The sequence below is a fragment of the Sceloporus undulatus genome, chromosome 2, assembly GCF_019175285.1.
Source record: "Sceloporus undulatus isolate JIND9_A2432 ecotype Alabama chromosome 2, SceUnd_v1.1, whole genome shotgun sequence".
NCBI classification, from domain to species: domain Eukaryota; kingdom Metazoa; phylum Chordata; class Lepidosauria; order Squamata; family Phrynosomatidae; genus Sceloporus; species Sceloporus undulatus.
Genome location: NC_056523.1, coordinates 72,642,286 through 72,658,479, shown reverse-complemented (window position 1 = coordinate 72,658,479; position 16,194 = coordinate 72,642,286). Strand labels below are relative to the sequence as shown.

General features: G+C 42.1%; 1 protein-coding gene across 2 annotated transcripts; it reads left to right on the top strand.

Annotated features, from left to right (window-relative positions):
• Positions 1–229: 229 nt before the first annotated feature.
• Positions 230–15,374, top strand: GPR62 (G protein-coupled receptor 62). 2 transcript variants are annotated; one of them, XM_042453542.1, is made up of 2 exons: positions 230–664; positions 12,706–15,374. In XM_042453542.1, the coding sequence occupies exon 2, from the start codon at positions 12,817–12,819 to the stop codon at positions 14,041–14,043; it is 1,227 nt and encodes a 408-aa protein (XP_042309476.1). In that variant the 5' UTR covers positions 230–664; positions 12,706–12,816; the 3' UTR covers positions 14,044–15,374. The 2 variants fall into 2 exon arrangements, with proteins under 2 accessions (XP_042309476.1, XP_042309477.1); XM_042453543.1 differs by lacking the exon at positions 230–664 and adding an exon at positions 9,044–9,137.
• The last annotated feature ends 820 nt before the right edge of the window (positions 15,375–16,194 follow it).

The window sequence follows — 16,194 nt, the reverse complement described above, 5'->3', positions numbered from 1 at the left end:
AGCCACCACTGTGGCCCTGCCCAGTTGCAGAGTGTGCCCCAGCCGGGGTCACCCCAGCCTATGCTGTGTGGAAGGTGCTTAGGACCCAGCAGACCTCTCCCTGTGAATGACAGACTGTGCTTTAAAAGGCCAGGCAGAGCCCAGATGTGACAGCCTGTGCCAGCATCCACACACTGAAGAAGCAGCAGCAGGCGCTCCTGTCTTGCTTCTTCATTCCAGGTGTGGAAAATCTGTCTAACAGTGACTTACAGGAGAGGAGGCAACACCTTCCTGGGGGTTTTGTGCATCCTCCCAGCATCTTTCCCCTGCCAAACCACCTCCAGGGTGCATCAGATGCCCTCCTGCGTGGGGTCTCTCTTCTCAGTGGGGAAAGGACATTGATTCCACAAACAAAGCCGATCATTGTAAATAGGACAATAGTCCTGGCTTCCTGTCTGTGGAGCTGGTACGGCAGGCCAGAAGAACATCCCCAGCTGGCTGTCTAAGGGAGAGAAAGGACACTATGGATCACGGAGAACTGATCAAGCTGTCTTGAATTCCATCATCAGGGCTGGGCAGGAATGCTGTCTTCATCTGCCAGTTATGAAGAACTCACTGACCAAGAGGAGGCGAAAGTCAGGGTGGCTGCTGACCACCGAAGAACTTCCCATTGCACTTGTCTTGGGTGAGTTTCTTCTTCTTGGGAGCTTCTGGGGAGGAAGTAAGTCTGGGGTCAGAGGCAGACACTTCATTTTCTGAAAAAGAAGTGCAATCTATTGCCCCTTTCCCATTGTAGGGGCTGCTGAACCATTCAAGAAGAATGGATACCTTCAGGTATCATTGCTAGGCTGTGTTAGGCACTGCATTGTAGACTGGGCAGGGGGATGCAGACACACTGTGAGAAATGGAAAGCACAAGTAAACATTTGGTTGAGGTGTGGGGTCAAAATTTGCTCACCTGAGAGAGAGAGACAGCAAGAAGCATGGAAAGAAGAGTGCAAATAAAGAAGGGAGAGATAGAGAACCTGTTTTGTCATGGGGAGGTATGGGGAGAACTGCCCGGCACTACCAGTTTAAAAAAGATATTGCTGTTTAAGAAGACAGACAATTAGTGAAGTAAAGAGGAAATAAACTTCTCAAACTTGCAGAATTTTTTTGGATTTCAGTTCCCACTGCCCCTAGTCTGCATGACCAAAGGTGACACATGGCTAATGTATGTTGGTATAAAACCTCTTATTTGTCCATAAACTACCAAGTGTCAATTAATATGTCTCTAACAGAAGAAGAATAGACTGAAAATAAAACTTTCTGGTCAGCTCTGGGGAAAAGAATGACTTGGACTGCTTTCAAAACAGTTGGAATCAAATTATGAAGATGAATTTTGAGTTTATTACATTAGTTTGCTTCGACTTGTATCAACTTGTATGTGTGAGTGTGTTTCCTACGTTTTTTGCAGAGAGCTGTTTCAGTAGTGTCTTCCTCACAGTGTGTCTTGAACTTTTAAATAAAATACTACTGTAATATGCGCATCCTTTATGGTTCACCTCATTATCTTCTTTTATGGTTACTATGTCTGCCTAAATATCAAGAGAGCACCAGATTCTGTCTGATCTTGGAAGCTAAGCAGAGTCAGGCCTGGTTATCACTTGGATAAAAGATCACCAAGGAATATCAGGTGCTGTAGGCTAAATTTTAGAGGAAGGTAATTTGAGTATTCCTTACCTAAGAAAACCCTGTGAAATTCATGGGTTGTCAAGTGACTTGAAAGCATGCTGCATATGAGTGCATGTACGACACACATGGCCATTGTGTGGCCAGATGCTCAAAAATTCCCAAATGAATCCCAACTGCAATGATCCTATGTGGCTGCAGTTCAGCAAATGGACTTGCTGTGGGTAACAGAGTGAACTTTGAACACAGTATAGGTAGTTTTTTGTGGGTTTTTCGGGTTATGTGGCCATGTTCTAGCAGAGTTTCTTTCTGACGTTTCACCATCATCTGGCAAAACGTCAGAAAGAAACTCTGCTGGAACATGGCCACATAGCCCGAAAAACCCACAAAAAACTATGGATGTCGGCCATGAAAGCCTTCGACTTTACAGTATAGGTAGTTTCCCATGCCACTGGAAAGGCATGTTTAAATTTTTAGATTAAAACAAACGAGTAAAAAAATTAGCCTCCCTCTTCAGAACATCAATAGAAACACCAAATGAAGCTTCAGCTCTTCAGCATGTTATTCACATGATGATGAGAGTAATGTATGTTTTATGGGGTGATTGTCATCGTCGTCATCATCACCACCACCAGGATGCCTACCTGAAAGTGCACCAATGCCATTGGAAGTGTTGTTACTCTATGTCTCCTTTCACTCATGCAGCCAGCAGCACTGAAGCTGTTCTCACCTGGTGTGGTTCCATATTTTGTGAAAGCATGTGTGCCATAGTACACTGTAGCCTAAATCCTATGACTAGGCCCATTAAATCAATTGGATTTACCTACATATTGTCTTGCCACCGAGGAATTGATTCAATGGGTCTACTCTAGTTGGAAGAAACCAACAGGATGCCAGCTTGTGTGAGTTAGGTTAGTTGTGTGCATCTCTTGATGTGGTTGCATTATTCACCCATGCCTTCAGTAGCCTTGCTGGCTGAGGGGTTCTAGGGCTGTAGTCCAAAAAAATCATTTGTTTGCAAGCTCTGTGTTAGTATCTTGCAGAAGTGATTCCCACACTGCGTGTGTGAAAAGAGACCAAGGAATGCTTCCTAGTCTTGGGTCTCCTGGTGATGTTGTCCTACAATTCATGCTCCCCCCCTCGCTGGTCATGGTGGGTGAAGGTGATGGGTGTTTTAGTCTAGCAACATCTGAGGCAACCATTGCCTGAAGTTCTAAGTCCATGATGAAATTGCTTGGGCACTATCAAACAAAGGGACCCTTTCTATTTATCCTTTAAAAGGCACCATGCAGCTATACATGTCTCCTTAACAGATATTATTCCCTAGGGAGAAAAAAAGTGGAAAAAACAAAGGAAGTAAGCATAGGAGGGCTGCAAATGGAAGACGCTGAGATCTGTACCTCCCATAACCTTTTATAAATAAGGCAGTGTGACTGCACAGTGAAAACTTTGAACACATGATCACAGCAAGCCCTGGGTTTGGTTTGTGGATTGTGATTATTAGGTTATGGAGTCATCCATTGCAGCAACTTTGTCTAAGCTGTTGCAGGCCAGGAAGGCCCTAGGGGATGCCTCCCAAGCCATTCTAATCTTGTGGTGAGGAGTAAATTGTTCTTTGTACACTTTCAATGGTCTCAGGCCAATTTTGCCTCACAAATTGTACTTCTCTATGCTCTTTGTGCAAAGCACTGCCTGTACTTTGGTGTCACAGGATTAGCAGGGAAGTCAATGGAGAAGGATGGGCAACTGGAGGGGAGATGTCCCAGGAGTCTTTCTCCTTGTCCAGGCATCCCACAGGTCCTGCCAGTTTTTGCTTCCTTCAGAAGCAAAGATTGGATCAATCCTTTTAAAAAGCAATTCATGACTTGTTATTATGACAGGGGTAATTAGCTGCATTGCTCATCATAGGTGATAAGTTTGAAGGGGGAAGGGAAACTATTGGTAGCATGTTACAGCAAAAACAACAGAAAGCCTTGTGACAACTCAAAGACTATCAGGTGTTGTTGTTTTTTGGCACAAGCCTTTACCGACTCTGAATTACTTACAATACTCCATCAGATGGATCTGATAAAGTGGCCTGAAGTGCATGAATGCTTATACCTTAAGGCCTGTTACAGACTGCCAAAATAAAGCTGCTTCGGGTCTTTTAGGAGGTATGCTGTTTAAATGATGCATGCATCCTAAGAATCTGGAAGCTGCACCAAAGCTGCACTCTGGTGCTTAGGAATGGAGTGTGGCTTTGGCGCGACCTCTGGACTCTTAGGACCCATGCATCATTTAAATGGCATACCTCCAAAGAGACCCGAAGCAGCTTTATTTTGGCAGTCTGTAACAGGCCACAGTCTTTCAGATAGCCTGGACCCAAGCTGTGTAGGGCTTTAAAGGTGAAAATCAGCACTTTCAATTCTGCCCAGAAACAGAAAGGTAGCCAACATAGCTCTTTCAATGTCAGAGTCATGTGGCATAATGGCTTCAATGCTGAACCAGAACTCCAGGAGACCATAGTCTGGATCCCTACATGGGCATGGAAACTTACTGGATGACCTTGGGCAAGTCGCACTCTCTCAGCCTCCAAGGAGGGCAGGGGCAAGCCCCCTCAGAATAAATCTTGCCAAGAAAATCCTAGGATAAAGTAGTGATAAATCAGAGTCAACTTCAAGGCACATAACAGCAATAAGAATAATACTGTTATTGATTCTCCCAAATCCAACACATTACATGTGATGTAACACTTCCAAAATTTGTTCCCACATACCCCAGATCTGTCTTAGATCCTTCAGCCCCAGAACTGCCATTACCTGCATGCACTAACACAATATATTTATGTAACACTTTCAGGGTATACAAGACTACAACTCTGATGCTGCCTATATTGGATGGGTTCTTTTTCATCTTTCTTACACATACATACACACACACACACACACACACACACACACACCAAATGTGACATGTGCAATGTGGTAAACACACTTATGTTCTATCAACCTCCATACTGGCCATTCAGGTACAGACTATTTGAAAACAGGTTATTTCCAGTCTTTCTCTTGTCCACAGTATGTGCAGCAATTTCAATGTCTCTCCCCTTCCAACAATCAATTTTGGTTTGAGACAATCTTCTCTTTCCACTGTTTTGTCCACTAGGGGTTTTGTACAAAGCTGTTCCACAAAGAAACAGCTTCACAATGATGTTGCTACAAAAGCATGAGCCAAAGCTGCTAGTCTGCTGCTAGAATGGGATGCTCTTGGTGCTGGAGGGAGACCCACTCATATATCCAGCACTCTCTTCAGCAAGTATAGAGTTGCCCAGGCAACTCGGTCAAAGGAAGAGTATGCGATTATTGCTGGGGGAGGGGGTCAGATGGAGAAGTCAAAGGGATAGCTTGCTTATGGTTTTGGTTTTAAAGTTCTTTCTGGATCAGACCATCCATCCACTGCTGCATGCATACACAGAAGAGAGAAAGAGAGCTATTTGCTTTCCTCAGTGCATAAAATAGATGCAGATGTGTAAGTCCCTCTTGGTGTGCAGATGTGTATGTATGTGCCTTCAAGTCACTGTCAATTCAAGGCAACCCCATGAATTTCATATCGGGTGTTCTTAGGCAAGGAATACTCAGAGGTGGTTTTGCCAGTTCCTTCTTACATCACCTGGTATTCATTGGTGGTCCCTCTTCCAAGTACAAACCAGGGCTGACCCAGCTTAGCTCCCAAGATCAAGACAGGATCTGGCACCATTAGGGTAATAGTATACTTGCATGAAAATGTGCAGACTATGCAAGCCTGTACTTTGTAAAAGGGCACATATATGTGTGTTAGAATATATACAGATCAATGATGATCATGAGCATAATCAATCATTTACATCATTATTGGGGGAATGAACGTACATAACGTATTTAGGCAAGCCTTTGTGGGTGTCTTGAAAATTGTGCTGTAATCTGTAACTAAAGTTATATGCTGTGTGTGAGAGAGAGAAAGAGAAAATGAGATCTGGCATTGGATTTTAGTTTTTAAAATTAAACATTCTGCTTTTAGTTTAAAAAACAGTAATATGAGAGTGAGGTGAGCTTTCCAATCTATATCCGCTGTCCCCACAGCTGAAGAAAGCATGGGCAGTTTTGGCCCTGCAATGCAAAGGTACAAGTGAAGCCTAAATAAAGATCTAGGTCAAGATTTGAACAGTATGCTATGCACTAAAGAAGCTGCTTGTGTCAACTTCAAATCATACTTCTCTGCAGAGGAAATGGAATCACTGTTAGGTTCCTTGGAGCATTTTTGTCTCCAAATTCTGTATTTGTACAAAGTGTTTCCAAGGTAGGAATCTCAGTGTTTTTTAAAAACATAAACACCTGGAATTAGATTAGTTTGCTCCCTAGCTAATTTTTGAGGTACCCCATATTATGTGCCCATAGTCCATGCCCAGAAGACTGTCCTCTACAAAATTGAGGGGTGGGGCTTGTACTACCCTATTTGTTTTTAAGGCATTGGTCCAAGATTTAGAAATGTTTTGCTACTGCATTCTGAGAGTTGATTTACAGTGGCCCTTGGTATCCACTGGGGTTTACTTTCAGGACCCTCCATGGATAACAAAATCCATGGGTGCTCATGTCCCATTAAATACACAGGTACAGTAAAGTTGTGTCCCTTATACAAAATAGCAAAATCAAGATTTGCTTTTTGGAATTTAAATTTTATTTGGATATTTTCAAGCCATCAATGGTTAAATCTATGGATAAAGAAACTGTGGAGGTCCAGCTGTATATGTTATCAGAGTAATTTGAGGGCAGCTTCTGCATGGCTGCATGCATCCCATGCTGCTCCAGCAATGTGGGTCACATAAATAATATAATTCCTCTCCATGTCAGGCTTCCTTGGAGACCAGCAGAAATGGATCAGAAAGAAACTGTAATTTGTGCATACTGTGTTGTTCCAGCTCAAGTGTTAGAGCGTTCAGGATGTGCAACAGACTTCAGACATATTACTTTGGCATCCAGGATACAGGAGTTCAAAACTTTTCAAAGCTCAGATATGAAAGATACTTTCCCTGCCTATAAGTTACCAAAACTTACATTTAAACCAGTTTGCGCTTCGCCTTCACTTCGTGTCGGTGAATCGATTCCAAAAGGTCCATCGTTCCCACTATCAAAACAGATCTTTTCAATATCTCCTTGTAATCACTTCTTTTTTGGCATGATTGTCATCCCCACTAATTTGCGCCACTTCAAAATGCATGTCAGTCATCTGCGCATCATCGGTGAAGTAAGCAGCAGCCCAACTTGGGAACTATATTTTTTTAAAAAATTGATAGAAGAGTTGATTCATTGATTTTGAAACTACTTGCCTCATTGAGCTGCTGATTGCCTGGCTTGCCGCTCGAGTAACTGCAAGTAGTTGCAAAATCAATGAATCAAATCTTCTATCAATTTTTTTAAAAAATCATGTGCCTATAGGTCGCACCACAAGCACAAAGGCATTCCTGAGGGGGGAGGGTTTGGTGGATCTACCAAAAATGGAGGAGGGATGGTAAATATCCCTCTGCAATTAGTTCCTCCCTTCCAGAATGATGTGATTCAAATCCATCGTGCCCACTTGTTGAACGCGCTTCAGAATCAATTTTTTACAAAAGAACTGCCAAAGAACTAGTGTCAGGAAAGAGCAGGGTTTGGGGTTTTTTTTTTGCCTTGCTTCGTTGAAATTGAAACTGAGAATCAGAACTGGTTTCAAAGGGGAATGACAGTCATATAAACTGATGAGCAATTTGCTTTAAATCATAGTGGGAATGCAGCCATTGGAGAGTATGCTTACATTGTGTTTAACTCACAACTGGGGGGGCTCTCAATGCACCTCACCAAATGAGGGTATGTGTGTGAGAAGGTATCTGTAACAAAACATGTACTGAAATGAGCACAAATTAGGCAGGGAGATCAGACTTATTTACAGAGATTTTGCCAAACTGGGAGAGAATGCTAGGCAAAACCCAGCAGACCACATTCACTGATGGAAGGAATTGCTTCTGTGGAGCCAGGAATGGGTAATTTTCATGCCTCACACAGTTTCAGCCCCCCATGCTGTCAACATCTGCTCAGGAATCCCAGAGGAGAATTTCAGGCTGATTGGGGAGTATGAAGAAAGAGAAATTCCTATTGAAACTTCATAGATGCTGTAGGGGAGAGAGAAATGGAATCCTCCTGATTCAATTCAGGAAGCTATTTCCAACAACGGATGTATCATGTCCTGGCCCTTTACAGGAAAATGGTATAGAGAGTTTGGAAGGACACTCTATGGCCACATTAATGCATCCCCATAAACACAAAGCATATCAAGCAGCTACCTTGCATTTCCCTTCAGGCTCGCAAACAAGTCAGGATTCATAAACCAACAGCAGGCCAGGATTACAGGTTCAGGTGTGATGTGAAGTTCTATCTTTCCTGGTTTGTTTACTTGAGAGCGTGTATAAAGAAAATTTGGAACATTTGATTTATTAAGCAATAATTCATGAGGTGTGAAATTAACCAGTAAATTGCCCAGTGGATTTTCCTACTTGACAGTGGAAACCAACAACATAATGCAAGGCTTTAATCTGAACTTTGATTCAAAATACAACTAGCATAATCTTTCTCTGTGGACAAGTTTTTCTCATAATAACCATGGAAGATAAATCACTGTTATGCCTATTTGTGAACTAGGGAGAGCCATGTTTGAATAAGATGATGGGTTGAATTCAGCTCTCATCCTTGGCATCTTGTATTACATTGGTATCCACTGGGGTTTGGTTCCACTAGGACTGTGGATACCAAAATCTATGGATGCCAAAGTCCCATTTTATACAATGGCACAGTAAAATGGAGTCCATTATATAAAAAGGAAAAATCAAGGTTTGCTTTTTGAAATTTATATTCTGTTTGAATATTTTCAAGCTGTAGATGGTTGAGACCATGGATTAAAAAATCAGTGGATATGGAGGTCTAACTGTATATTGTGAGGAATAAAGCATCAGTTGTAGGAACCTTTGGGGATGTATCTTATTCAGAGCCACCCTCAATGTTGAGTTTTAATTTAAAATTAATTTAGACTGAAGCCCATTGTATTCAAAATTCTTAAAAATGGGTATCCACATTCTGTACTGAGTCTATAGAAACTGCCATATTCAGTTCAGCGAGATAAAATGCATAGCAACCAAACGAGTAAACTATTCCGCCTACTAAGATATAACTGTGCAAAATACCCACCATTGCCTGCTCTCAGTGATGACCCTGATAAAGGTGTATCAGGAATATTCTATCTCAGCCTAGGGTGACTCACTGAATAGCTCCCAGATTAATTTCTGCCCTTGTGTCAGCAATGATTTCATAATGCAGGCTTGTTATGTTTCATTTTCTTTCTTCTGCATTAAAAGGGGCTGATCCTGCTCCTCTGGGAGTCAATGGCAAATCCCTTCTTGATGTCACAAATGTCAGAATGAGATGAGACCAAAATATAGAAGGAAAGGTAGGCATTTTTCATTGACTTCACCGGGTATAGGTTTAACCAGAGAAAGCAGAAAAGTTTGGAGAGCCCACTAGGTAAATGTTTCCAGAGTAACATGGGCTCATCAAGCCATCACTGAATGTTATCTACTAAATATGGGTCTCATCTGACTAGATTCACCCCATCACTTGAAAAATCTATCAACCTACAAAGTTAAAGGTTGGTTTCAGGACAGGTTCCCAAGTGGGTTTGCAATGAGCTTGGAAACAACTTGAAGGCACACAGCAACAACAAAGCCACCTGGTTCATTATTTATCATGAAAATGTAAGCTATAAATGCAATAATGAAATAAGCAGAGAGGTATAGCATTCTTTCATTTATGTGGAATATTACTGATACCATAACAAGTCATAGCTATGGTGTTTCAACATTATGTAAAAGATACGTTTTTGAAAATGACAAAATAGTATGCATTGCAAAGTCTTAAAGAGAATCCATCAGTAATACCTTGGAGATGTTAGATGCCTGCATGTTGTTTCAGTCTTTGCTAAGGACTAAAACAACATGCAGGCATCTGACTAACATCTCCAATTGTGTTTTTCCCCCCTCCTGTTTGGTGTGTAACATCTTGCCTGATGAAGAAGTCCATGGAGCTTCGAAAGCTTGCAACAAGTATATTGTGCATTTTGGGTGGCCAATAAAGTTATCACTGGTGGATTTTTGTTTGTATTTGTTAAATTAGCAACACAGCTACCTCTGCATGTTTCCTAGAGATAATGTTTTTATTGTTGTTAACTTCCATCAAGTTGACTTATGAGGACCCTATGCATGAGAAACCTCCATGTCACCCTATGATCAATAGCTCTATTGAGGTATTGCTGGCTCAGGGCTGAGACATACTTAATTGAGTGCATCCATCTGGAATCAGTCTTTTTCTTTCCCTATTGCCTTCTACCCTACCAAGTATTATTGTCTTTTCTATGGATTCATGTCTTCCCATTATATGGCCAAAGTACGCCAGTCAGTTTAGTTATCTTGTCTTATAGGGAGAGTTCAAGCTTGATTTGCTCTAGGACCATTTATTTGTCTTTTTAGTCATCCATGGTGAATGTGTGTTTAATTTCAAATGACTACTGTATTTAGGCAAATTGAAGTTTTCTTATCCATAGCAACTATGCCACACTCAGTGCTTGGAAAAGTTACTGTTTTGGACTTTCCCTAGTGAACATGGCCACTGGTTGCAATCACACAAGAAAAAAACATAATTTTCCTGGTAGTGTGGGAAATCAACTCAGCTTGTAGTTGACAGTGGAAGAGTGATGCTTATGAGAACTAGGGGCTATCTGCCTGGGAGCAATGAAGAATATCTGCTAAAAGGAGTCCCTTTCATTGCACAGTTTACAGTGCAATCCTATAATATCTGCTTAGAAGTAAGCTCCATTGAATTCAATCATTCTTACTCTCTGTAGGAGTATAGGATTACAACTTTGTCTGCTTCTGCCAGTCTCCAAGAGAGTCAGGGAATGGGGCAAGACACTAAAAGTTGAGCCCTTGACCCATGACAATCTTATTATTGGCTTTGGAGATTTGCCAGACAATTCCTGCATACTGACAAGCTTCTTTCTATAGTCATATAAGCTAGAAACTAGATTTTAAAATAAACAAAGAAAGTTAGAGTTTTCTGCAGCTTACGGCACATTCTGTATTGTCTAGCTTAAGGCAGCCATCCTAAATATACTTATCTGAGAGTAAACCTCACTAGAACACAATAAAATAAAACAAAATATAAAATATACAAAAGGGTGGTAACCTTTATTGGCCAGTCATAGAATCATAGAGTTGGAAGAGACCACAAGGGCCATCCAGTCCAACCCCCTGCCATGCAGGAACTCTCAATCAAAGCATCCCCGACAGAAGGCCATCCAGCCTCTGTTTAAAGACTTCTAAGGAAGGAGACTTCACTACACTCCAAGGGAGTGTGTTCCACTGTCGAACAGCCCTTACTGTCAGGAAGTTCAAAATACATAAATCACATAATGGAAGCTTTCGAGACTTCTTCATCAGGTAAAAGATATTTAAAATCACACAGGACAAAAAAGTGATGGGTGTGGACTCATGGGCCTACATACAGTATAGATGTTGTCTCTGTTGTAATTCAGTTGGCTTGGAAGGATCTTGGTGCAGGCCATGGCCAAACCTTTCTTGGCCATGTGGTGTCAGACAAAGGACAATAACATTTAAATTGATTTGTTCAAACTCCAGTTCTGGTGCAAACAATCTGGATGATGTCTAGGCCATTCAGCACTGAACCTATTCTATAACACCTTTTAAAAGGTTTTTTAAAAGTTACCTTTTGTTCCGAACCTTCCCAGAAGATCTGGAGCTCTCTGTTGCATTACCAGGTGGCTGTTTGCTATGCATCCCACTGTGACATCTGGTACAGCCACCACCAGGGTGAAATGCTCACTCTGATCAGAATGAGATGATGATACGATCAATGCTGAATGCCTTGTTCTGACTTCAGAGTAAGTGAATTGCCATGGTAGTGGCCACAATGGGCAGCATGGTGGGATTTGTGTGAGAACAGCCCCCTCCCGGTGGTGCAACAAGAGTGTCAGTTAGCAGGGACAAAGTCAGGGCAGCTCCAGGGCCAGAATACTCTGAGCTCCCCACAGTACTAATGCATAGGACTGCACTGTAAGTCTCTGAAAGGAGCCGATTATTATGAAATGTCATGGGGAAAGTCATAGTTTGTAACTGAAGCAATGAACATCCTATTGCTCCAATATGTGTGCAGAAAGCTAAACTTTGGCAGAGTGAGGGAATCACCTCAGATGGTGGATCCTGGGGTGGTAGTACTGTAGCCTTCCATCTCTTTCAACTCTCCAGCTGTTCCCCTCAATCTGAAGACAAAGGTGTGTTTCGGTACACAGCCTGCTCTGTTCCCCCCTGCTGCCTTGGATGTAGTGAAGGACATAATCCAATCACCAGTATTCAAGTAATATTTAGTGGCCAGTCTCACTGGCTTCTAGATGGGGAATGTGGAGAGGACACCATCTTGTCCTTTAATAAAGTACTAGAATGACTTGAGCTAGCCCTGGAAAGCTAAAAGTTCTTAGTGAACTCTACAAACCTAATCTTCTGAATCCCCACATTTTTAGCCAGATCACATTTTTAGCCTTAAAATAGTAGCCAACAGTACCTCTCTGCACCCCCTCATTTATTTGACCCTTGAATATCCTCCACAAGTTTTCTATGCACTATATTGAAGAATGTCTCATCACTATCTCATTATATCATTTGTATGTTAATAGAATGGCTTCCAAAATGAGTTCCAAAATGCTGTTAGCCTAGAGTTGCATGTAGTGCAGTGAGATCATCAAAGCCCAAAGCCCATGGGCAGTCCCAACAAGGGTACACCCATTGTATCAATAGGTTTCACCTTTCAGTTGACTCACTGTTCAACAATTGATTCAGCCGGTCTATTCAAATTGGGACTTATCAATAGGATTCAGGCACAACTACTTTGATTCTAGCACATTTGTCTCCCTTCATTGCCTTGCTATTAAGTTTTGCTTTTCTCTACAGAAATCAAGCACTTCGAGAAGAGAAGATGGTGCCAGTGACACAGGCTCCAAGCATCTACTGGGAGTTCTTGTAGCTAAGGCTCAGGCCACTTTGAACTAGACCTCAGATACAATGGTAAACAGAACAAGGATTAATTCTACCTATGGACTGGATGCAGCTGGTGTTTCCCAGTTCCAAGAAGCCATTGGCATTTTCTTCATGGTCATGCTGAGTGTCATTGCCTTGGTTGCCAACACAGCGGTCATGGTTGTCATCCTCAAGACACCTCTGCTGAGGAAGTTCATCTTTGTCTGCCATCTCTGCCTGGTGGATCTCTTGTCAGCCATTTTCGTCATGCCTCTGGGGATCATTTCCAGCTCCGCCTGCTTCAACCGAGTATTGTACAGCATTGCTGAATGCCAGACGCTGATCTTCCTGAACGTCTGTTTCATCAGTGCCTCCATCCTCACCATCTCCGTTATCAGTATAGAGCGTTATTACTATATCGTCCACCCCATGAGGTATGAAGTCAAGATGACTACTGGGCTAGCCATCACTGTGGTGGCTTTCATCTGGGTAAAGTCCATTCTTGTGGCTGCCTTGGCATTAGTGGGCTGGCCCCAGGATAATGGTGCCAGCAGTGCCAGCAAATGTACTGTCTGCTGGAGCCCTGGAGCCCACAAGAAGGTATTTGTGATCATCTTCAGCATCCTCTGCTTCATAGTTCCCACTGTTATCATCTTCGCTGTCTATGGCAGCATCTACAAAGTGGCCCGGATTGCTTCCTTGCAGCACGCACCTCAGCCTGTCCCATCTTGGACTGCCACCATGCCCAGACAAAGAACAGACTCCATTCACAGCCAAGTTACCATAATCACAACCAGGAATGTGCCACCCAAGCTGTCACCAGAACGCTGGTTTGGGGGAAATAAAGCTGCCTTGACCTTGGTCCTAATTGTTGGCCAATTTCTCTCTTGCTGGCTTCCATTCTTCTCCTTCCAGTTAAACTGCTCTCTCACCTCTCCTGCCTCAGTTTCTAGTTATGGTGAGATTGTTGTGACCTGGCTTGCCTACTCCTCCTTTGCTATCAACCCTTTTTTCTATGGACTACTGAACCGTCAAATCAGGGAGGAACTAGCGAAGCTGGGACGACACTGTCTCAGCAAGCCTCTGGGCCAAGAACTGTGCATCTCCAGTCCAGAAGGTTCAATCCATGAGAATTTCCTCCAGTTCCTGCAGAGGACCAGTTGTACCACAGAGACTCGTTCCAGCTACGTTAATTCCAGCCCCAGAAACACTTTGGATCAGACTGCAATGGGTTTCAGAATTCCTGGACAAATCCCTGAAGAAACCAATTGACAAAGGAACAGTGTGATCATGTCACTGCCTCCATCTCTTCCCACCCTGTCTAACTTAAGAGGAAGAAGAGAAGAGGCAAGGTGCTGGAAGAACCGACTGAGCCTTCTTCATGGGAGAAATCTTCAGTAAGGAAGCAAATGTAATTAAATGTGTGAGGATCATCCCCTCTACCCCATTCCTAACAATGTGATCAGGGCCCAGTTCTTAACATGATCAGATGAATGAGACAGTGTTGTACATAAGGGCTTTCCAGAAAACCCCTCTTCCAAAGTTCTTGTTGTTGTAAGCATTAATGTTCTGTTACACACCGGCCAGAACCAATGGTGCTCTTCCTTGCCTATCTTGTAACAAAAAGGGAGAAGATTTAACTTTGTAGCAGATAGACAGCCAAATTGTTGTATGATTATTTTAAGGTGTGTGTGTGTGTGTTTTAAAAAATAAAATAAACCAAATCCATTGTACATTACAAGGCCTGAATCCTGTTGTTAGTCTGGACTAGAGTAGACCCATTTAATCAATTTAGTCAATTGCCACTTGTTCAGCAATTGGATCAATTGGTCTACTATGGTTTTGCCTGACCAACAGGATTCCAGTTGAGTGCTGAAGAGGGAGACAGAGCAACTCTCGAGTAGGAGCAGTGATCACTTGATTCAAACTCATCAAAATGGCACAGATTTGGAGGGAGAGACCCATTACATCAATCACATACCTGTGTTACAAGTCTGGAGCAACCAAATGATCCATGCAGTATGTATTAATGTGATAACTGAAACAGAAAGTGAAAAATGCATTTTTCCAGCACCTTAATACTCTAATACACATGTGGTTTTTCATTTCCCTGGTTGTTCAGGAGTTAAGTGGAATTTTCATGATTGATATAAGGTAGGCAATCCCTGTCTGTTCCCTTCATACGAGTAATATTTCCAAGAAGTGCCCTAACACTGTGTTCTTGGATACAGAATCATAGACTCAGCTGGAAGAGACCACAAGGACCATCTAGTTCAATGCCTTGCCTTGCAGAAATACATTGCTATAACATTCCTGACAGATGCCCATCCAACCTCTGTTTAAAGACCTCCAAAGAGGGAGAGTTCACTATCCTCTGAAACAATTTCCCACTGTTGTACAGCTCTTATGATCAGAAGCCATTGTATTTGTGAACTTGAAAGCTGTGCATGGGAAGAGGGTGAGTGTACTATAAATTTTTTAGGTATACTGAGGATATGTGAGAATTCTAATTTTTCATGTAAGATTAGTAATGACTGGGAACATGATAAAACAGACCCTCAACAATGAGAGCAAAAATGTCTTTAGAGGTAATCCGTTTTCTTATCGGCTGCATCCACACTGCAGAAATAATCAAGGTTGATGCCACTTTAATTGCCATGGCTCAGTGCTGTGGAATTCTGGAATTTGTCATTTGTTGTGGCACCAGAGCTGTCTGACAGTGAAGCCTAAATGTTTCACAAAACTATAATTCCCAGAATTCCATATGGCAGTTAAAATGGTGTCAATCTGGATTATTTCTGCAGTGCGGATGCAGCCTATAAAAAAAGGAATTACTTCTAAAGAGATTTTTGCTCTCGATGTTGAGGGTCTGTCTTATCATGTCCCTGGATGCAGTCTCAAAGGGGTTTATGATAATTCTTTAGGTCAGAAAATTATAATAGCATAAATCAAGTTTTCAAGATTACTTCCCCTTCCTTGGCCTTTATTTTGGTGGCATAGATAAAATCTCCCAATGCACAGATTAATTTAGGTCTCTCCCCATTGGAGGCTGGGATGAAGACAGTGACCAGCATCATACAACTGGTTATGGCAATGATGGCTGGGGATTGTGGAAGCTGTAGTCCAACACATCTTGAGGAAACAGAGTTGAGGAAGGCTGTCATAGGCTCTTACATACATACAGTTGGCCCTCTGTATCCACAGATTTTTCATCCATGGATTCAAACATCTATGGCATGAAAATATTGAAAAATATATATAAATTCCAAAAACAACCCTTGATTTTGCCGTTTTATATAAGGGACATCATTTTACTATGCTATTTACTATTCAGTGGTACTTGAGCATTCATAGATTTTGATATCCATGGAGGGTCCTGGATCCAAATCCTATTGGAAACCAGGGGCTCACTATATATGCATA

Coding starts and splice junctions, on each gene's coding strand:
- GPR62 (XM_042453542.1), top strand. CDS start 12,817: ATGGTAAACAGAACAAGGATTAATTCTACCTATGGACTGGATGCAGCT.